Source organism: Podarcis raffonei, chromosome 7 (assembly GCF_027172205.1).
Source record: "Podarcis raffonei isolate rPodRaf1 chromosome 7, rPodRaf1.pri, whole genome shotgun sequence".
Lineage (NCBI taxonomy): Eukaryota > Metazoa > Chordata > Lepidosauria > Squamata > Lacertidae > Podarcis > Podarcis raffonei.
Genome location: NC_070608.1, coordinates 7,894,991 through 7,918,215, shown reverse-complemented (window position 1 = coordinate 7,918,215; position 23,225 = coordinate 7,894,991). Strand labels below are relative to the sequence as shown.

General features: G+C 43.5%; 1 protein-coding gene across 1 annotated transcript in view; it reads right to left on the bottom strand.

Annotated features, from left to right (window-relative positions):
- The window catches only part of COL22A1 (collagen type XXII alpha 1 chain), a 180,345-nt gene that overhangs the window by 155,774 nt on the left and 1,346 nt on the right, over positions 1-23,225 (bottom strand). Inside the window, exon 2 of the mRNA XM_053395231.1 lies at positions 1,159-1,323. Coding sequence (XP_053251206.1) covers positions 1,159-1,249 — 91 coding nt within the window. The 5' untranslated portion in view covers positions 1,250-1,323. The remainder of the gene's footprint in view (positions 1-1,158; positions 1,324-23,225) is intronic.

The following is a 23,225-nucleotide window of genomic DNA, read 5'->3' as shown; positions in this document are numbered from 1 at the left end:
AGAAGCATATTCTAGGATATGATCTCAGTAGTCATGAGGGCAACAGGAAAATTTAGGAGGCCAGGACAGTCTTCTGTGTGAACTGACAGTGCAGTATGGAATAGGCCCCAGAATCTGTTGCAGCATGCAGGGATTCCATACCAGAAACAAGGGACCTCTTCAACAAACACATGCATTCCTAACCACAAATCATTTTTTTGTCATGCATTTCATTCCTACTGCCAGTTTGTCTCAATCTTCGGCAGTTACATCTATGACTAAGATCACAGGTGTTTATCAGATCATTTGACAATTGATCTAATGAAAGACACATATCCCTTTCAAAACAGCGCATCCCCCTCTTTCTTCCAGAAGTTTAGCAGAGTCCTACATGCTGCCTACAAGATCTACAATGGAGTAGTGGCTATGCATTTTTCTTTAAAGGCAATTCCCACTGGGTTCAATGGAACTCACTTCCAAGTAAATGTACGTGGGATTGCAACCTGACCTACCAATTGAGAAGTCCTTGGTTCACCTGTCACCTTGGCCAAGAACTAGCCAAGTGATCTTGGGTAAGCCACTAGGACTCTGCCCCAGTCACCAGAATACAGAGGTAATAAATAATGTTGATCTGCCTTATTGGGACGCGGGTGGCGCTGTGGGTTAAACCACAGAGCCTAGGGCTTGCCGATCAGAAGGTCGGCAGTTTGAATCCCCGCGATGGAGTGAGCTCCTGTTGCTCAGTCGCTGCTCCTGCCAACCTAGCAGTTCAAAAGCACGTCAAGTGCAAGTAGATAAATAGGTACTATTCCAGTGGGAAGGTAAACGATGTTTCCGTGCGCTGCTCTGGTTCGCCAGAAGCGGCTTAGTCATGCTGGCCACATGACCCGGAAGCTGTACGCCGGCTCCCTCAACCAATAAAGCGAGATGAGCGCCGCAACCCCAGAGTCGGTCACGACTGGACCTAATGGTCAGGGGTCCCTTAACCTTTACCTTTCCTTATAGGGTTGTTGTCTGAATTACTGAAACTCTATATAAGAAATGGTATTTTTTTAAAAAAAGTCATGTATCATCCATTTCAAATTTTTGATCTGCACGCCACAACACGTGAAAAAAACAAAAAAAGCACAAAATAATTCCTTTGTCTACAATTCAATTACAAAGAGTGCCCCTGCTTACCTGCTCTCTGTGCCTGAACGTTCTCTCCACCCCAAAGGAGCAAAAGCAGTATCAAGGTGGAAGGTATCGAGTATCTTCCTGCAAAGGACATGACTCCCTTCTTCTTCTCCAATATAGTATTCCCTTTTTTCCTTCCACAATGGTAGTTATTCTACATATCCATATCTAGGAGTGGGGAGAGAAAAAGACACAGGAAAAATTCGAGAAAAATGTAATTATCATGAGAAGGAATCACCAACCCGCAAGGGCAGGAGGAGAGAGGAAGAATATTAGAGGAGGAGAAAATAAGAAATGGTTTTCCAACTGTACATCTTTTCATTGGGAAGCTGCTTCCTCTCCTGGTTTTCCTCGAGACGCTGCAAACTGTACACAGACAAAAGCAACAGTGCAGAGTTCACCAGTGTGCAAAAAAAGCAGCTTAAAATGTCTTTGTTACAAGCAGAAGCCCAGTTATCTGAAGGGAGAAGATTAGCACATTATTTAGGTTGATGCAAGTCCTTCTTTGATAGTACACTCAAAGCAACAGACCGGAAATTATCCCCAGGGCTGGGCCCCTCCATGTTAGACTTGTGCCTCCCTGGGAAGTTTATTTACAATCATTCCCTCTGAACAGAACTGATTGAACATTGTGAGATTATACCCACAGCAGTGTCCCTGGCTGCTGCTGTATATGTTTAACCTAAGTTGCACCCTCCCTGTGTAAATCTTTGTGCCTCCTGCAGAATAAAATAAAAAATAAAAACAGTTTCTTCTGCGAAGCATGGCTGTAAATAGGAGGTGATGTAGGGAAGTGGAAGAGGCAGAATAGGAGCTGATTAAGAACATAATAAGGACTTAGGCCAAAGACCTATATAATTCAGGATCCTGTTCTTCCAGTGGCCAACAAGATGCAAGCAGGAGCTACTGTAAGTCCAACTTGTGATTCTCAGTGACTGGTATTCAGAGACATATGAAAGTCAGGCTTGAAGGCTCATGCTGGGTCTACATGTGTAGCAGAACATGGTGGACAAATACATACCGCTCAACCACCCCATTTTTAAGCAGGACGTCCTGGAATTACAGAAGCCAACAAGCTTCTGGCTGGATCCCAGAATGTCCCGTTTTTTTGTTCCAGAGAAGAAGATAATAATAATAATAATAATTTATTATTTATACCCCGCCCATCTGGCTGAGTTTCCCCAGCCACTCTGGGCGGCTCCCAATCAGTGTTAAAAACAGTACAGCGTTACATATTAAAAACTTCCCTGAACAGGGCTGCCTTAAGATGTCTTCTGAATGTCAGGTAATTATTTATCTCTTTGACATCTGATGGGAGGGCGTTCCACAGGGCGGGCGCCACTACCGAGAAGGCCCTCTGTCTGGTTCCCTGTAGCCTCACTTCTCGCAATGAGGGAACCGCCAGAAGGCCCTTGGCGCTGGATCTCAGTGTCCGGGCTGAACGATGGGGGTGGAGACGCTCCTTCAGGTATACAGGACCGAGACCGTTTAGGGCTTTAAAGGTCAGCACCAACACTTTGAATCGTGCTCGGAAACGTACTGGGAGCCAATGCAGATCTCTCAGAACCGGTGTTATGTGGTCCCGGCGGCCACTCCCAGTCACCAGTCTAGCTGCCGCATTCTGGATTAATTGCAGTTTCCGGGTCACCTTCAAAGGTAGCCCCACGTAGAGCGCGTTGCAGTAGTCCAAGCGTGAGATAACTAGAGCATGCACCACTCTGGCGAGACAGTTCGCGGGCAGGTAGGGTCTTAGCCTGCGTACCAGGTGGAGCTGGTAGACAGCTGCCCTGGACACAGAGTTAACCTGCGCCTCCATGGACAGCTGTGAGTCCAAAATGACTCCCAGGCTGCGCACCTGGTCCTTCAGGGGCACAGTTACCCCATTCAAGACCAGGGAATCCCCCACACCAACCCGCTCCCTGTCCCCCAAAATCAGTACTTCTGTCTTGTCAGGATTCAACCTCAATCTGTTAGCCGCCATCCATCCTCCAACCGCCTCCAGGCATTCACACAGGACCTTCACCGCCTTCACTGGTTCTGATTTAAAGGAGAGGTAGAGCTGGGTGTCATCTGCATACTGATGAACACCCAGTCCAAACCCCCTGATGATCTCTCCCAGCGGCTTCATATAGATATTAAAAAGCATGGGGGAGAGGACAGAACCCTGAGGCACCCCACAAGTGAGAGCCCAGGGGTCTGAACACTCATCCCCCACCACCACTTTCTGGACACGGCCCAGGAGGAAGGAGCGGAACCACTGTATGACAGTGCCCCCAGCTCCCAGCCCCTCTAGACGGTCCAGAAGGATGTTATGGTCGATGGTGTCAAAGGCCGCTGAGAGATCCAGCAGAACTAGGAAACAGCTCTCACCTTTGTCCCTAGCCCGCCGGAGATCATCAACCAGCGCGACCAAGGCAGTTTCAGTCCCATGGTGAGGCCTGAATCCTGATTGGAAGGGATCCCGCCTTTCACTCCCCTTCAGGAGTCTCAAAGCGGCTAACATTCTCCTTTCCCTTCCTCCCCCACAACAAACACTCTGTGAGGTGAGTGAGGCTGAGAGACTTCAAAGAAGTGTGACTGGCCCAAGGTCACCCAGCAGCTGCATGTGGAGGAGCGGAGACGTGAACCCGGTTCCCCAGATTATGAGACTACCGCTCTTAACCACTACACCACACTGGCTCTCGAGCTTGTACCAGAGCACAAGGCCAAAAGATGATCATTCTGGCATGAGTTAACTGCGTCATGTCGGAATGAAAGCCTCTCACTCTTTGGTCTTGCAAGACCCAAAAAATGAGTGTTTTTGGTCTCGCACTCCCATGCAAGTGCAAAAACTCAGGATATACAGTTGTACCTTGGAAGTCAAATGGAATCTGTTCCAGAATTAATGAATGAATCATTATTTGCACCAGCCATTGGCCATAGCAACAAAACAACAATACAATATACAAAGAATAGAAATAAAAAGTCAATTGTATAAAATACATTTTTAGGTTTTGAATCAATAGTCAAATGGCAGATCTTATTCTTATTCCAGACGTCTGTTCGACTTCCAGAGCATTCGAAAACCAAAGCACAGCTTCTGATTAGCTGCAGGAAGCTCCTGCAGCCAATAAGAAGCCGCAGAACCCTGTCAGATGTTCAGTTTCCAAAAGAAGGTTCAAAAAGCAGAACAGTCACTTCCAGGTTTCAATCATTCGGGAGCCAAAATGTTCGAGAACTAGGCTGCTCGAAAACCAAGGTACGACTGTAAAAAGGAGCATCCCAAATTTTGTTCCCAGGATGTTGGAGGGCATGTAATTAGATTGTACATAGTCCAGCTACAAGTGGAGCACATGGCTGACTGCTTCTCCACATGCCCTTTACCCCTCCTATCTGAATCTGTTTTCTGTTTGTTTGTTTTAATGCAATTTCCCCATCTGAACTTGAGCAACCCATTCCAGTACTTCTAGAAGCTGTTACCCCATTTTACTCAGTGTATAAACCAGACACCAGAGCCCAGAGACCTTGTAATGAGTGCACTGTGTAGCCATGATCTGAGGTCTGAGAGTCTGGAAAGGCCCAGGATGTAGCAGAGAAAGACAGAGGTGGTCGAAGAGGCAGTGGAATGAAAGATTCACTGATCACCTCACATCTAAAAAGATATTGTAGAGTCTGAAAAGGTTCAGAAAATGGAAACCAAAATGATCAAGGTGACTGGCTCCCCTAATATATTCATTTTATGCACATTTTCCCTAGTATATTCATTTTATACATATTACTTGAGAACTGCAAAATTCAAAGAAGTGTCAATTCAGAAAGATGGCTTTGTTTCAGAAAGTGAAAATTAGATAAGTTCACCTCTAAATGCAAATGGAGTCAATTTTGTTCCCAGTCCTTAGTCATGATATAGTTGCCTTCTAAATGGATGTTAGCAGATAGCAACTCAAACTGGGTGTAGTCCAGCAATTCTCCACAAGGTGTCCGAACAGCATCATGATATCTGAAACTCTTTTTTCTAGTCGCAAGCTGCCTAACTCACTGAAACAGAGTTGCAGCACCATAATCCATGAGAACAATTCCTGGTGTTTAATATTCTGGAAAACCCTAATCCTGGCTCAAATAAAAACATCACAAGGTTGGCTTCCATGTCATGCTCGTTTTCATAGCAAATCCACTGAGAAGATCTACTACCCGTCATAGCAGACAGGATATTTCCTCTGCTACTGGATATAGGAAAAGTCTGACGGAAACCAGAATGAGAGTATAAACTCAGGCGGCTTTGTAAGATGGGGCAGTGTCAAGCTTGTTCCGATGCTCTTGGGAGTAAAATAATGAGAATTCTCTTGATTAAAATAGTGGGAGAGGGGACAAAACAGGTACAGTGGTACTTCGGGTTATAGACGCTTCAGGTTACAGACCCTGCTAACCCAGAAATAGTACCTCGGGTTAAGAACTTTGCTTCAGGATGAGAACAGAAATTGTGTGGTGCGGTGCAGCAGCCCCATTAGCTAAAGTGGTGCTTCAGGTTAAGAACTGTTTCAGGTTAAGAACGGACCTCCACAACGAAATGAGTTCTTAACCCGAGGTACCACTGTAGAGGAAGGGCAAGAGGGGGGGCATCTTAAGCATATCCGGCACCGTGGTGCAAAGCTGTAGAGGGCGGCTCCTCCTGCGGGGAAGAGGTGGAGGCTTGACGCGGTGCCTCCCGGCTCAGCTGGCCACTTTGTGCCATGGATGGCCACAGTAGATGGAGGCTCCGGGCGTGGCGCTGCTTCGGCCCGGCATGGCGGAGGTGGGCAGGGGTGGCAAGCTGATGCCAGGAGATGCCGCATCCAGCCTCCGCCTCTTCCCTGGCACCCTCCAGAACTTGATGCCCCGGCGCCCCACACCACTAGCCCCTATGAGTAAGACGCCCCTGAATTGAGAGAGAGAGAGATGGAACGAACATTGAGGTGGCACAGAGAAAGGAGGAGAGATAGCTATGCAGTTCCGCAATGTTGCAAACTCTTCCCACTTTCAGTTTTCACCCCCACCCACTGTCAGCATGCAGTCCTCAATAGATCCCACCACCTTGCCAAGGAAATGCAGCTCTTGACAGATTCCCCACCTCCCAATGCAAAGGGGCCATGGGAGGTGTTGTGCCATTCAATCTGTCTCAAACTGAATTGTATGTTCCTGGTAAAGTAAATGGACCCCTGACCATTAGGTCCAGTCATGACCAATTCTGGGGTTGCGACGCTCATCTCACTTTACTGGCTAAGGGAGCCCGCGTTTGTCCACAGACAGCTTCCGGGTCATGTGGCCAACATGACTAAGCCGCTCATGGCAAACCAGAGCAGCGCACGGAAATGCCGTTTACCTTCCCACTGGAGCGATACCTATTTATCTACTTGCACTTTGCCGTGCTTTTGAACTGCTAGGTTGGCAGGAGCAGGGACTGAGCAACGGGAGCTCACCCCGTCACGGGGATTCAAACCGCCGACCTTCTGATCGGCAAGTCCTAGGCTCTGTGGTTTAACCCACAGCGCCACCCGTGTCCCCACGTTCCTGGTAATTTCCCTTAAATCTCTCTTAAAAGAATAAAGACAACACAATCCTATTCACAGTCAACAAAAAGTAAGTTGACTCACGTTCACACAGTACACCGTATCAAACCTGAAGGCAGGCTTAAAGACTTAAAATTACAAATAGCAACATGTGGATTTACCCCATATGATGGGGGACATTCCAAGTGCCGCCAGGAGGAACAGGAAGTTTCGACTGGTTGGACCAAACATTACCTTGCATGTCCACCCCAGCATTACAAGGAATGTTGTACTTGACTGCTACCCGTGGATCACATCCCACAGTCTGGCCCTTCCAGAAAACCTATATCAATCTCTTGCTCCCTGCACTATGCTCAGGTTGCAATTCACACACATTGATCTCTTGCGTAGATGTGGTGGCTTTCAGAGAAGCTATAAATGCTCCCCTGACAGAGTAGCAGCCCTGAAATTCCAGAGCAAGGACCAGCTGAGACCTTGGAGGTGTATTTTTGCCTGCAGCAGACAGACTCATGGAGTCTGAAGGCTAAACATTAAATGCCCTGGAGTGCGCTCAGCCCAGCTTTTGTGTCCCCAGGGAAAGAAAATAGCTCAACCTTTTCCTTCTCCATATATATTAACATCTCCGCGATCACCAGTAGTTGGCTGGGGAGCTAGAAAAGCACTAGTATATCTTCAACATGCATCCAAAACCAGTTCCCAAACCACTACCAGTGTTCAGATATGTTCACACCTGAATGTAACTATCACCATTCACCTGTCCATTAAAAAAAAATAATGTTGTTCCAAACCATTTAATATGGGGAGTTATCCAGAGTTCTGTTCACTAGATATAGTATTTATTGACAAGGTAGAAAGGTGATATTTTGATTTAGGTGGGAAAGATGCCAAAATCGGTTTCCCGCCATTTCTCATTTTCTCCAGTCTCAAATTCAATCTGAAATTCTCCAGTCTCCAATATTTGCCACATTTACATTTTGAATAAAAAACCATCTTGAAAATTCACCAGGATTTTAGTAGACATTTTTCCTAACTTCAGTATACATGAAGGAGCGTCTTCACCCCCGTCATTCTGCCTGGACACTGAGGTCCAGTGCCGAGGGCCTTCTGGTGGTTCCCTCGCTGTGAGAAGCCAAGTTACAGGGAACCAGGCAGAGAGCCTTCTTGGTAGTGGCGCCAGTCCTGTGGAATGCCCTCCCTTCAGATGCCAAGGAAATAAACAACTATCTGACTTTTAGAAGACTTTTAGAAGACATCTGAAGGCAGCCCTATTTAGGGAAATTTTTAATGTTTAAAGTTTTATTCTGTTTTTAGTGTTCTGCTGGGAGCTGCCCAGAGTGGCTGGGGAAACCCAGCCACAAGGGTGGGGTGTAAATAAATAAGAAAATATTATTATTATTATTATTATTATTATTATTATTATTATTATGAGCAATCTCATAGTAGTTCTTGTTTAGGTAAAATTCAGAGGCAATTTTGAGCTGATTTCTTTATATTGTCCAGTTTGGGCAACATATCTCAGGAATGTTAAGGGATGAAAAAAAAAAAAACAACTTTCAAAAGAACAAGCTAAATTCTTCAGGGGGGGGGGGCTTCCCCACCCTTTGTTCCCGTCTCTCAGTAGATCCTGAAACTCCCAAGCGAGGGGCTTTTAAAAAGAAACAGATTTCACACACGCCAATCACTTCATGCTTTTTATATCTGCGTGGAAGTTATTCTGGCTCCATGGATGAAATCTAACCTTTTCTTTTTTAGCGCAGCACAGGATTGTGTTAATGAAAGAGCCAGTGTGTCATGCCTTTTTATAGGAATTGAAGAGTGATGGAGCCACAGGCCTAAATCTGGTTGGGGGGTGGAATACTTGTTTCCCCTATAAAAGGCAAAATATGAGGAGAGGCTTGGGGGCACCTCACCTATGGGCAATACACTAATATCTATCATCTATCTATCATCTATCTATCTATCTATCATCTATCTATCTATCTAATCTATCTATCATCTATCTATCTATCTATCTATCTATCTATCTATCATCTATCTATCTATCTATCATCTATCTATCTATCTATCATCTATCTATCTATCATCTATCTATCTATCTATCTATCTATCTATCTATCTATCTATCTATCATCATCTATCTATCTATATCTATCATCTATCTATCTATCTATCTATCTATATCTATCTATCATCTATCTATCTATCATCTATCTATCTATCTATCTATCTATCTATCTATCTCTATCTATCTATCATCTATCTATCTATCTATCTATCTATCTATCTATCTATCTTCTATCTATCTATCTATCTATCTATCTATCTATCTATCTATCATCTATCTATCTATCATCTGTCATCTGTTATCTATCTATCTATCTATCTATCTATCTATCTATCTATCTATCATCTACCTATCATCTATCTATCTATCTATTTGGAATTTGGTTGTTCTGACCTGAACAAGCTTTCCAACAGTGGACTGCTGCTCCCTCATGTCACAACCAGGGACAGCCCTATGAAGAGGCAGAGTGAAGCAGTTGCCTCAGGCGGCAGATACTGTAGGGACAAGTGGTCTCTCTGCATATGCTTTGGGGAAGGGCGCCATCTTGTCCTTTACCTCAGGCAGTGCCAGATTTACGTATAAGCTAAACAAGCTATAGCTTAGGGCCCCACTCTCTTCGGGGCCCCCAAAAAAATTAAAAGGAAAAAAAACCCTGGATATACATTTCCAAAATATAAGATAAAAAAACAAATAAAATAAAACCTACATACAGCAACAATGTTTTGTGCTGTGTAGGCTCCTATGATGTAAGTAATGGGCCCTGCCTGCTAGCCTGCTCCCTAAAATATCACTGGTTTGCTCATTTCTGTATATAGGGTGCCTACATTCTGCATGGACTGGTTGCATGGCAACATGGGCAGATGGCTTGAGATACCTATTAGGTCCTTAGATAACCATATAGCATATATACAACACAAAAAGCAGTAACAATTTGTTGTTGACAAAGGACAGCTGGACATATAAAGGGCCCCATTACCTTCAGTAGATTAGGGCCTTATCAGACCTAAATCTGCCCATCTTGTCCTTTGCCTCAGGCAGCAAAATAACTTGAGCCGGCTCTGGTCAGAGCCACCCATGCATTGCCAAAGGTTTTTGATTTGGTTTGTATAAAAGCCAGTGTAGTGTTGTGGTTTGAGTGCCCCACTGGGTGGGAATGTAAAAAAGTAAAGAACTTCTGGGAAATGATATATAATGAGATGAAAAAGATGTTGAAATATACATTTTTTAAAAAACCAGAAGCATTTTTACTTGGTATTATAGGTCAGGACATTAATAGGCAAGATGTTAAATTGTTTTTATATGCAACAACTGCGGCAAGAGTATTGTTAGCCCAGAAATAGAAACAAGAAGAAATTCTGATGAAAGAAGAATGGCAGATGAAATTAATGGACTATGCAGAATTAGATAAAATGACAGGAAGGATTTGAAACCTGCGGGACCAGAGATTTACAGAAGATTGGAAGAAGTATATGAATTATTTGAAGAGCAACTGTAATCAACAAATTACGCTAGTAGGACTACAAAAAGTTTTGTAAGGAGAAATATAGGAAGTGTTACAAAGTAGAAAAATATAGAGATATTGGTTATGAGTTTGAAATGTAATAGGGAAGATAAGAAATGCATACTGAAAGATTAGATTGGAAAATTTTCAGACGGGATTGATGGAAGTGAAAAATTTGAATAAGATGTAAAAATATGTTTAATTAGTGTTGAAAATGATATGTTAAAAAAAAAAAACTAATATAGAAAAATTATATAGAGAGAGTGCCCCACTGGGAGCTGGGACAACAGGGTTCAAATTCCCTGCTCAGCCATGAAGATTTTGACCTTGGGCCAGTCACCGTCTCTCAGCCTAAGCTACCTCACAAGGCTGTAGTGGGGATTAAATGAGGATGGGAGAGAACAATGTACACCCCCTTAAGCTCTATAGGCACAATTATCATTAGCGTCTGATAGCTTGAAATAATAATGCTAATGATAATTGTGTGTATAATTTCGAGCACACTTTATATATTTAACACATGCATATCACACCTTTTTCCTCCAAAGAGCTTTGAACCCTGTTGTCCCAGGTCCCAGTGGGGCACTCTCTCTCTATAATTTTTCTATATTAGTTCTTTTTTTTAACATATCATTTTCAACAATAATTAGGCCCCAGGGAATGTTGCAACAATTTAAAATTCCGTATTAAAAATGGTCTTAAACTAATTAAAGTCACATGTGATGTGTGCAAATATAAGACATACAATTCATGTATTATATGTATAATGCATACAAACGCACAAGCTTCGTGCTATACTATATTTCTACCATATAATTTTATAAGTATGAAGCATATTTATACAGTTAAGAATTTGTTGTTGTTAGTCGTTTAGTCGTGTCTAACTCTTCGTGACCCCATTGACCAGAGCACGCCAGGCACTCCTGTCTTCACAGTTAAGCATATTGCCGTATTTATGTGCTTATGTGCTGGTTCCTTTAGGAAACCGGGAGTGTATAATACTAATACTAATACTAATAATGATACTAGTCTTCATCATCATCATCATCATCATATGATATACAACAATTGTTTGTATTTTTAGCAGAAATAGGGAGGGGAAATACTTGCTTTTTGTCAAGATCAAGACCAAGATGGGAATGTGGGGGACTTGTGAAAATAAGCCTGACATGGAGATTTAAAAATAAATAAAAAATATTTCATTCAAATCATCACTTGATGAAACATTGGCTTCTTGGCCGCTGACCTAGGTGCTACATTTGTGGCTCAGTGGCTGTCAGCCTGCAAACAACAAGAATAAGAAGAACAATTGCGTCTCCATCAACTGTAGTCGCACACTATACCACGACAGCAAATTCTGGATGAGCACCCTTCACCTAGTACCCAGCAAATGCCTCTGAGAGTCACACAAACTGAGAGTTACACCCTGATGAAATTGGGTCACAACTCTTGAATTGTGTGCTACATGCAGTTGTGGGTGTGTTTGCTTTGTTTCTAAATGCAGATTAATATGGAATCAGGACAGAATGGATTTATGAATGAACATGTGTGAGATTGACACACACCAGATATATACTAATCTGACTCTATCGCATGTGACCTGCTTCTCTGCTCAGCAAGCTCTTGGGATAATACGGCTGCAGCAGCTCTCAGTAGTAGTGATAATTATCCCTGCACTGTCAGGGACAAACCTATTAAAAAACTAAAGACGCTTAAGCTTCAGGGGCCCTAACCCTGGAGGGGTCCCAGAATCAACTTTGGTCCACATCACTTTTTTTTTTTTAAGAGTCTAGCATACCCGGTTTGTGTCACACAATTCAAATTGATTCTTTTTTTGTTGTTGTCTATATTTCAAAGTTTGAGAGTTAGTAGCATAGATGTTGTAAAGGTTTTGTAACCAAGCCCACTGAGGAAGATAACAATCATTACCCAGACCTGACTTCTATAATAATAAAATAATAATAGTAACAATAACAACAACGATTTATTATTTATACCCCACCCATCTGGCTGGGTTTTCCCAGCGACTCTGGGTGGCTCCCAACAGAATATTGAAAAAACCGATAAAACATCAAACATTAAAAACTTCTCTAAACAAGGCTGCCTTCAGATGTCTTCTAAAAGTCAGATAGTTGTCAGATAATCAGATAGAAAGACAGATAGTTTCACTAAGTTCAATGGGGCTTACTCCAGCCTAAATGGATAATGGATTGCAGCTTAAATCGTGTAGGTGTCAATTAAGTGCAAAAAAGTAATGTCATAGAATAAAATGCAACACAATCATGAAGGACATTAGACATGAAAAACTTCCCTAAACAGGGCTGCTTTCAGATGTTTTCTAAAAGTCAGATAGTTGTTTATTTCCTTAACATCTGATGGGAGGGTGTTCCACAGGGCGGGTGCCACCACCAAGAAGGCCCTCTTTCCATGGTTCCCTGTAACCTCACGTCTCACAGTGAGGGAATCGCCAGAAGGCCCTCGGAGCTGGACCTCAGTGTCCAGGCAGAACGATGGGGGTGGAGATGCTCCTTCAGGTATACTGGGCCAAGGCCATTTAGGGCTTTAAAGGTGAGCACCAAAGGAGCTCCCATAACTGTTCAAGCTTCCAGGCCACCAAAATGTCTCTGGCCTGGCAACTATAAATATCATAGATACAGGGAGAGAGGTAGCATTGCTGCCAAATCTCACCTAAAGCAAAGCAAAAACTGAAGCTATTTTGAGGGTCCTGATCAGAGAAAACAAAAGAACTCCCACCCCAACACCAAAAAAGTTTCCAGTTAAATTAACGTATACTTCATAACAATGGCAACTCATAGCTTTGTGGAATTACAGAGTTCTATAATTCTGTACATTGCAAATATGTCGGACTCTTTCTTGTGCTGTGGCTCTCAGAAGCTCTAAAGGGGAATAGTCAGACAAAAGAGTCTTTTAAAAAGTCTGGGAACAGGCAGCAGAGAGAAAGAGAGGGGAAACAATACTTTAGAATGGGGCACCAATCTGGGGAAGAAGAAAAAACCTTCCATGTTTATCTCCATGAATTCCTCTGGTTACCTCACTTGATTAAACAGGAGACGGTTGGGTTTCTCTCATAGTCTGGAATTTAGAGAGGAGATAGAGGGGAGAACGAGATGAAGGAAGCAGGAAGGAAAGCTTCTATGGCAAAGCATGTTACAGTCAGGGAAAGGACTCCCTGAAAACAAAGTTCTTCTAAGAGCCCACACTGAGATTTCAAGGCCCTTGTTGCTACACAAACAGCATTCATGGAAGAGTCTGTCATGCTGGTAGCTTTGCAGAGGCCTGACCCCTCTGGCACAGGAGCCAAAAGGAGGGTCACCACAACTCATTCTCTGAACAGGCTCTTGGCCACGTCTTGCCCCCACCCCCTGTCTCTGGCAGGTGTTGATGCAAAGACCGGTCAATAGTCCTGACATTCGCTGGAAGGAATTCTAACCATCTTGCTATATGGTTCCATTTTCTATTTCCCTCCTTCTCTCCTCTTGTCCATTCTTTTACTTCTGATTGAATGATTTATTACAGTCACAGGCCAATACAATGAAACACACAATTAAAATTGTACAACTAGTTAAAACACTTAAAAACAAATAAACATATTATTATTATTATTAAACATTCCTCCTAATCTTCCTTGAAGTCAGTTTTCTTTTGCTTTTTTCAGTCCTCTCAGTGATATGGGAAGAGACATCCCTTGAGTAAAACAATTCCAAATCTACAGAAGAGTTTTTCCTGGGAGAATTCTTAGAATATAAGTTACAATTCCATAGAATGTGATCAACAGACTCTGTTGCTCTAGCTCCACACAAACACATACATATGATCATTAACTGGGATCATGTTGAATTGTTGATTTATCAATGCAGAAGGCAGCACATTAAAACAACCAAGCAATCTGAAATGGGCTTTCAGTGTTTTTTAAGTGAAGCTCAGAAGAAACAGCATCACTTTTATAGGCTTTAAACATCTCAGCAACACAGGGCATGGTTAAACAGTTCCTGTTTGTGATGAACAGAAGGGTCAATTAAAGCAACGGGAGGAGGTGGAGAAGCTTAATGTGGATTTTTAGGATATACTTCCCTTGCAGGAAAATTACAAGGCATTGGAACCAGCCAGGAAATTCTGGGGTCAGCAAACTTTTTCAGCAGGGGGCTGACCCACTGTCCCCCAGACTTTGTCAGACTATATTTTGAAGGGAAAAAATGAACAAATTCCTATGCCCCCCAAATAACCCAGAGATGCATTTTAAATAAAAACACACATTCTACTCATGTAAAAACACTGATTCTCAGACCATCCATGGGACAGATTTAGAAGGCGATTGGGCCAGATCCGCCCCCCGGGCCTTAGTTTGCCTACCCATGGCTTAGAGACTGAAGATGAACAGCACCAGTTTCCGAGCACCGAAACCATCCCACATTCAGAGTTTACTGCAGAATTTGCTACTGCAGCTTCACAGATTAACAGAGATAATTTTTATATAATGGCTGAGCTTTACCATTCATAACTCTGACAGCTTCACAGCAAGCCCACAAGAGAGGAAATTGCTTCTCCCGATTTGCCATTATGCAGCAAAAACAAATTTTGGGGATAGAAGTTGTCTTCATGTACATCTCCGAGCATGTAAACTCTGCATCCATGGATTAGGGAGCAGGTTTTACTCTGCTGCAAATTTCATGACTTTAAATCTCTGATGGTGTTCTTTCTCCAAAGAGTCCTTGCCCCAAACCCCAAACTTGCCCCAAGAATACTTGGCATCCAGGAATTCGCCTTTCTCTATTTTATTCTTTCCTTGCCACCAACAAGATTTTCAGCTGAGCACCAGTTATTATTTTATCATTGTCAAGTATCTCAGGAAGTCCACTGTGTAAATGGAGTCTTATGGTTTGTTTTTTTAATCTCGTGACAGTATCATTTGTGAGAAAGGGCAGGAGTAGGGTCAGTTTGCTCCTAACACAGCTGCTGTCGAGGCCAAACCTGGAAGGTTAGCAAAACTTACTCAACTCCAATAGAACTGCGTCTATAACTGAAAACATTGTCCTTGCAAACCTGACTTGTGCTCCTATGTAAGTAAATGATCCAAAACAACCAAAGTCGGTTTTTAAGCAAAACAGAGATATCAGAGAAAATAGGGGGGGGAGTTGTGTATCCTCTCATGCCATCCCACCTACCAGGAGACTTTGAACACTGCTACCATTTTGCTCGTACTGTCTCATCAGCCTCCAGTCACAAAGTAATGAGGGCTCTCCAGTTGAGAAAAGCTGCTAACTTATTAACTAATGGAAAGTGTGCTTCTTTGAAGTAAGCAAATGATCTCTCACCACACTCCACTGATCACCACAGCAACTTAACCCTGCCTGCTTTGTTTAAGGATCTCTACAAACAATCTTTGTAAAGGCATTTATCCCCGCTTCTGGGGATACGCTTGACGTCCCCATTCAACTGATGGTGACACATTTCTTCCTGGCGTGTGCTGCAGTCGGGTTACTGGGGCAACGCCCAAAATTCCTGCCTGGAATCTTGCCTCCTTTTCCCCCACCCACCCTGGGGGGAAAAGGCACCAGATTTGAAACCAAAACTCTCAATCAGTTCTCAAACCTCTACAATAGGTGCTTTGAGAGATCTTTTCCCAGAATATTTAGACCTCCCTTCTCACACTGAGTTCAGACAGAAGGCTGAAGACAGTAATACCGTAAACAGCGAGATAAATTTGTTGGTTTTCAAAGACTCTTTGTTATATTTGCCTCACGGTTGCTCTCTGTACAGTAATGATTTCTTCTAATAGGGAAAGACGCAATCCTGCCAGTTTTAGCCACGTTGCTCAGCACAGTGCAATCCAGTATGAAATTGCAGAAGGGCCAATTTGGCTGCAGGAAATGTTCAGTAAGAGTGGTGTGGCCATGTGTAATTAAAATGTAAACCACACCCTGTTTAAAACAGGGTTTTAAATATATCTTGTATACACCCATGCATTTCCCCTCAAACACATGTTGTGCCATTTCCACCACATGCCCCAAACCACCAGTCCTCAGTTTTCATCCTACGCAGGCCTGCCTCACACCTGCATGTGGTTTCCCCAAAACTGTGTAGAAGTGTCAATTCAAAATTACATTGGAACTGCCCCAAGTTTAGCTCTTGCACTACAAGAGAAAAGGAGGGGTAAGAAATGAGTGTGAGGGACACAGGAGTGTACATGCAGACTGACTTGCAGTTTAATGCAGACCTCCCTAATTTACACATCTCAAAGCAATATTTGAACTGAAAGACAATTTGCCTTTGAAATTTGCAATTCTCTGAATTTTGCAATGCAGTTCTTGAGCCATAGTATTTGCAAATAAAATGTGCATATTAATGGGAAGTGTGCAAAAGTATTCACAAACTAGAGACAATAACATGCACAATTCAGGATGGCTCAGTTAGTTAGTGTGTGGTGCTAATAATACTGAGGTTGCAGGTTTGATCCCCGTATGGGATAGCTGCATATTCCTGCATTCCAGGGGGTTGGACTAGATGATCATTAGGGTCCCTTCCAACTCTACAATTCTATGATTCTATGATTATATTTGGGGAAAGTCCTTGCAAAAATCTGTGTGATCTGCAAAACAATTCTGATGGATTTTCGTGAGGACTTAAAAAAACAACCCAACACTTCATGAACTGTCACAGAATGTGGAGGACTAAACTTACGGTTGGATAAATAAAGAATGGGAAAATGAGAAACACATCAATTAGCATCAATGGATTTGCCCATCCTGGGTGACAAAAGATTTAAACGGCATTCATGGGACACATGAAATCTGCTGGCCATTTGGTCAATACAGTGGACCCTCCTGATACAAACTTAATTCGTTCAGGGTGTCCGTCCACAACCTGAAAAGTCCAAATCCAGGGGATCCGCTTCTACGCATGCATGCGCAGTGAAACCCGGAAGTATACACTTCTGGGTTTGCTGTGTTCGCAACCCGAAGTTTACGTATCCGGAGGGATACATAAGTAGAGGTATGACTGTAATAGCTCACCCTATGAAGAGTTTTCTCCAGAGCTTGGTGGCTACCCCCAGATATTTCATTTCACCTAGAAATAATTCAATTCACATAAGTCTATTTTGGTATGGTGTTCTTTTCTCTAACATCTGCCATTAAGTGGCCTGTTCTCTGTGATTATGTGGTCTGTAATGCAGTTGCTAAGTTTGCCCAAATCTGGGAGGGGAAAGCAGGAAGTTCAAAACTCTGTCATTATGTTGTGCTGGATGTACACTTGCTTAAGAGCTTCAGGTGCTGCCCACTTTCAGAAATAGAATTCTGGGCCAAAACGACAAGCAACTATCATCTTTGCAAAGCCATGAAAATGATCCATAAGGAAGAATCACGTACACTGCTATTGCTACCACCAGGCTGCATACTGACAAAATTCAGTCCCCCCAAAATGTAATACTGGAAGAAGAGGGGATGACCAGCAGGCAAAGCAAAAACATAGTGCAAACTGAGGGGGCACAGCAGATCTTGGAACTACATAGCAGTCAGGCTGGCTCTTTCTTGATTGTGGTTGAGTTCTTCTTGGCTTCTTTGGAATGCATGTTATGGAGCTTTTGCAGAGAAGCCTTTCAGAGCCTTTTGCAAGAAGGATCTCAAAAAACCAAGGGGAAATAGTGATTTTACCCTGAATCCCCTCCACCCAAGTTTAACCTTGCAAAATAGTGGTGAGGGGAAAGCCATACCCTTCAAGTGTCCCAGTTTTCTGGGGACAGTCCTGGAATTACAAATAATAATAATAATAATAATAATAATAATAATAATAATAATAATTTATTATTTGTACGCCACCCATCTGGCTGGGTTTCCCCAGCCACTCTGAGCGGCTTCCAACAAAGATGAAAGATACACTAAAGATACACTAAAAAAAGGCATCTCGGCTACCAATTTGATCCTGGAACGTCACTATTTCCTCTATCTGTGCTGCTGCCACTGCGCTCATGGAAGAGGATGAGCTGGCACTTGTCCTGAGTGGCAGCTGTGTCTGCGATGGAGAATCCTGTTGTTTCTCCATGGCCTCACTGTGGCCACCGCTGCTGGCCTCCTACCTTGGGCAGCTCATAGGACATGGGCTATGATTTCATCTTAAAATAAGGAAGCCTGAAAGCCTTCTGTAGATTTGGAAATCACATGAAAATCTTGCTAACGAAAAATAAGGTAATAGAAAACCAAGGGGCATCAAGGTGAGTAAAAATGAGAATAGAACAGAAAGCAGGCTAGAGAAAAATCAAACACAATGAGTGATTAAAAATGGGCCTTCTTCCCTTGTACAAGCTTACAGGCCAACCCTGCTCTGGGAAGACTGTTCGCCCCCTTATCAGGCGGGCAGCTTTGCAGGCAGGCCCCATGCCTCCCTAGTAAATCAGCCTATCACAGGCCAGACTGTCTTAGGGGGCATTCTCCTGGGTGCGGGACCAAACAACCAATTGCGGTCCTTGGCACCATGCCCAGAGGAAGTTTAAATGCCTGGCCTGTGGGGCCTTTTGGTCACTCTCTTGCCGCACCTGTTCTCCAACCCACTGTCCCTCAGATTAGGGTTTCTTCCTGGATAGTACGACCTTGTTATAGACAATGTCAGTCACCTACTTTTCAGGGGCAGGGCAGGAATTTTTCCCACTTGGTTAATTGGCACCACCGTTTGGGTTTCCGCCTACCTCATAGCAATCATCATAACTTTTAGGCATTAGGTAAGCCTAGCTTTGGTAGGAGGGAAGGTTGTAGCCTCTGCCTGCCCCTCCATGGGTTAGGGTGTTTGGTTAAAAGGATCCAGTAAGAGTGACTCCTGTCCAATGCCCAGACGGGGGCTAGGGCCAAACCACTCCTCCAACAGGGACCTCTTGGGGGACTCCCTGATTTGACATAGGGCAGAGGGCACCCCCCACCAGGCTAACCCTTAGAATCACTCCCAGCAGACAAGTGGGAGTGACATGTGCCGTTGCTTACCAGAATGCCTATAGCCAAACCTCACATATGTAACCAATAAAGTTGTGGCCTTATTTGATCCCCAAAACCAATATGCTGTGTGTTGTCTAGTTATTTGCACCTCAGTGAAGAAGGTGGTCATGGGGTCTTGATATGCAGCAAGCCCCATTGACTTCAATGGGAGTAGACATGTTTAAGATTGCAGCCTGCCCGGGTTGGAGGGGAATGAATTTCAAGCCCAAATGATGCAGTTTTTCATTTCAGGAACTGGACACAAAAAGTGCTTACCCATACAAACTGGGAAGAGTCTGCAGAAAAAGACATAAAAACAGCTCTCCGAATTACACTGCAGGGGACCGTGTAATTAAAGCAGGCCCAGAAGGAAAATTACTAAGCGAAGCATTAGGCAAGTTATGAAACACGAGAGCCAACTGTAACAAGTGCCCTCATTCCATCTGAATGAAGGGCTGTCCAGATGGAGATGCACATCCTAGAATTTTGCCATTAGCTCGGTTTACTGTGACAATTTATTTTCTTCACCTCAAAGAAGACGAAGCCAAGAATGTCACTTTTTGCATGTCTGTTTAGTTATACGGAAAATTATCCAAGTTTTTCTGCATCAGCTCTCCTCTGATACACTCCTGGGAGCATCCCACACTTTGAGAGCGGAATGAGCTGTATCTGAAGTTCTCAGAGAGAGAAAGAGAGGGAGAGAGAGCAGCTATCCTCGAGAATTAATTAATGGGGTGGCTTCTGGGTTCCAGTGATGTCTCATGTGAGGCCGCTGAGATATCCTCGAAAGCTGCAACTGCTTCTTCTCCTTTCTTGGGCAGCAGGGGTGGGCCAGGCAGGGCACTGTCCCTGGGATTCCACTGCCCAAGGTGACTGCCTTGTGGGATGTAATCCACTGGGAGCAGTCAAATATAACATTCCTTGTTTTCCTAGAGTGGACATGCAAGGAGATGTTTGGTCCAGGCCAGTCGAAACTTCCTTGTTCCTCCTGGCTGGAGCATCCTTCCTTTTGCATGTGATAGAAGATGAGTGTGACCTAACCTGTCCAGGTAACAAAAGGATGAGTCATGCAGCACACCTCTCTCTTTTTCACATTCTTTTACATTTGATCAGCTTCTAGGTAGGACTGTTAGCAGAAGCTGGGATCATTCCTCCATATGGTGTAGACCCACATGTAAATATTTGTAACTAAGTCTGCTTTCAGGGATCACACTGTGCTCTGCCTGATGTAAGTAAACTTATTTTATTGACTTTGAATAAGGTTGTGGCATCTTTATTCTTTTAAGAGGAATCCAAGGGAACTTACCATGAATGTACAATTCAGTCTGAAACAAACTAAATTGTATGATAGTGAGAGGCTTACACAAGCCTGCAACCAGCTATCTGCTGTGCCTGTAAAAAGGGGAATGTAAACTCTGCTAAGTAAAGGAACTTGCTAGTGCAAGTTAGGAAGGATATTAATAAACAACATATCCTCTCCTGCCACCCTTAACATTTCCACATGCCTCGGTCCACCTCATAGACAAGCTGGCCTTTTCTGAGGTCCTTCTCCTTACGCTCTCTCTGAGGGAGGTGCAGAGGTAGCATCACAAGAACAGGCCTTTTAAGAGTTGCCTCTGAGCATACTCAAAGTGATAACCAATCTAGTCTAGTGGTCAGAACAGCCTTAACCACCCTGGTGGTTTGCAGAGGTTTTGAACTATAAATCTCATTATGGTGGGCTAGCATCTGGTGGGCAATGCAGGGAGAGATGGTTTGGTAAGATTATCCACCTTGAAACAGGGAGATTATGATTCAGAAACCTGAGTCTGACTAGCCACAGTGATCACCGAGTTAACCTAGACTCCTATCAGCCTACTCCACAGGGCTGTTGTCAATTTTTAAAAAAATGGAATAGTCCCTGTGTATATTGCCCTCAGTTTTTTTGAAGGAAAGGTAGGATACAATCTTAATAGACAGACAAAAAGCAATGGTAGGTTGTAAAGTCAGAGTCAGGATCGAAGGCAAATACCTAATTTGTCTGATATGTTGAGCAGAAACTTTTGACAGACCCTTCTGGGCACTGTGTTTGGAGGCTTAAAAAGAGTGATAGAGGACATATTGCAGATAACAAGACAGGCAGGAAATTACAACGTTGATTTACCCTGTCAGCTCTGAGATGGAAGAAGGGGTTTTCCCATCCTGAAAAAAAGGTACTTTCAGGCATGTTTTCCTTAGCAGGGAAGCATGTGAGGGAAGATCTGAGAGTGATTTAAAATGTGATTAAAACATATGCCTCAAGGCAAAATATGACTATGAGACTTAAAAAAAAACAAGTTCCAGGGGGACTTGCCTACAAAACATTCCACAATAAATAGCTATGGAGGAGTTCCCAGCATAAAGCCACAAGTTATCTTCAAAATATCTACATCTTTCACACATCAAATGTTGCTCTGACATGCAGCACAGAAATGTTTGCCCTGAAACTATCAGTACTAGCAACAGGAGTCACAAAGGAATTTGCTTATAAAGTATTATTAACCCACACATACACAAAAATACACATACATAGTTCAAAAATTACCAGTTCAGAACATACAGAGATGCTCTTTGGGATAAGGCTAAAGACCCATGTTCTCTATTCTTGCAGAGGCCAACCACATGCCTTGGGAATCCTGCAATCAGAAACCGAGTGCAACACAGTGCTCTTTCCTCTTGCAATTCCCATCAACTAGTATACAAAGGCATACCGCCTCTGACAATAGACAATCATCACACAGAACAGATACCTTTTCTCATGCATGCTGCCATGCATGTCATGGTGGTGCCCACTGCCATTGTTGACATCACCCAATAGGTTCTGTACTTATGCAGGAAGAACCAGATGCACAAATATAGGATGGGGGACACCTGGCTTACTAGCAGTATATGTGAACAGGATCTAGGCGTCTTGGTAGACCACAAGCTTAACATGAGTCAACAGTGTGATGTGTCGGGGGGGGGGGGGAGGCTAGTGCTATTCTAGGCTGTGTCAACAGAAGTATAGTGTCCAGTTCAAGGGAAGTCATAGTCCCACTCTAGTCTGTCTTGGTCAGACCCCAACTGGGTACCGTGTCGTGTTCTGGGCATGAAAAGTTAAGAAGGATTTGATTTTATGGCCTCAAGGTGTTTTCCAACTCTAAAGGTAAAGATAAAGGACCCCCGACAGTTGAGTCCAGTTGCGAACGACTCTGGGGTTGCGGTGCTCATCTCACTTTACTGGCCAAGGGAGCCAACATTTGTCTACAGACAGTTTTTCCGGTTCATGTGGCGAGCATGTCTAAGCCGCTTCTGGTGAAACCAGAGCAGCGCAGAGAAATGCTGTTTACCTTCCCGCTGGAGTGGTACCTATTTATCTACTTGCACTTTGATGTGCTTTCAAACTGCTAGGTTGGCAGGGGCTGTGACTGAGCAATGGGAACTCACCCCATTGCGGGGATTCGAACCAACTCTATACTGCAAGATATCCCTAGAAGAATGTGACCCTTGCCAGATATTGCCAGACTACAATTCCTATCAGCCTCAATCAGCAAGGCCAATGGTCAGGGATGATGGGAGTTATAGTCCACAATATTTAGAGGGCACAATGTTGGCTACCCTTGTCCCAATGACAGTGGGAACAGCACCCACATTTGCTGTCTCTAAAAGAGAGGTGAGTTTTTCCTATTTGGCAGACTGTTCTTACATTCACGTTGAAACCAAAGAAGGCTTCATATACAATGGCACCTCGGGTTAAAAACTTAATTCATTCTGGAGGCCTGTTCTTAACCTGAAACTGTTCTTAACCTGAGCTACCACTTTAGCTAATGGGGCCTCCCGCTGCCGCCACGCGATTTCTGTTCTCATCCTGAAGCAAAGTTCTTAGCCCGAGGTACTATTTCTGGGTTAGCGGAGTCTGTAACCTGAAGCATCTGTAACCCTAGGTACCACTGTAATTAATTGTAGTTATAAGTACAAATGAAAACCACTTTTGAACCTTTAAT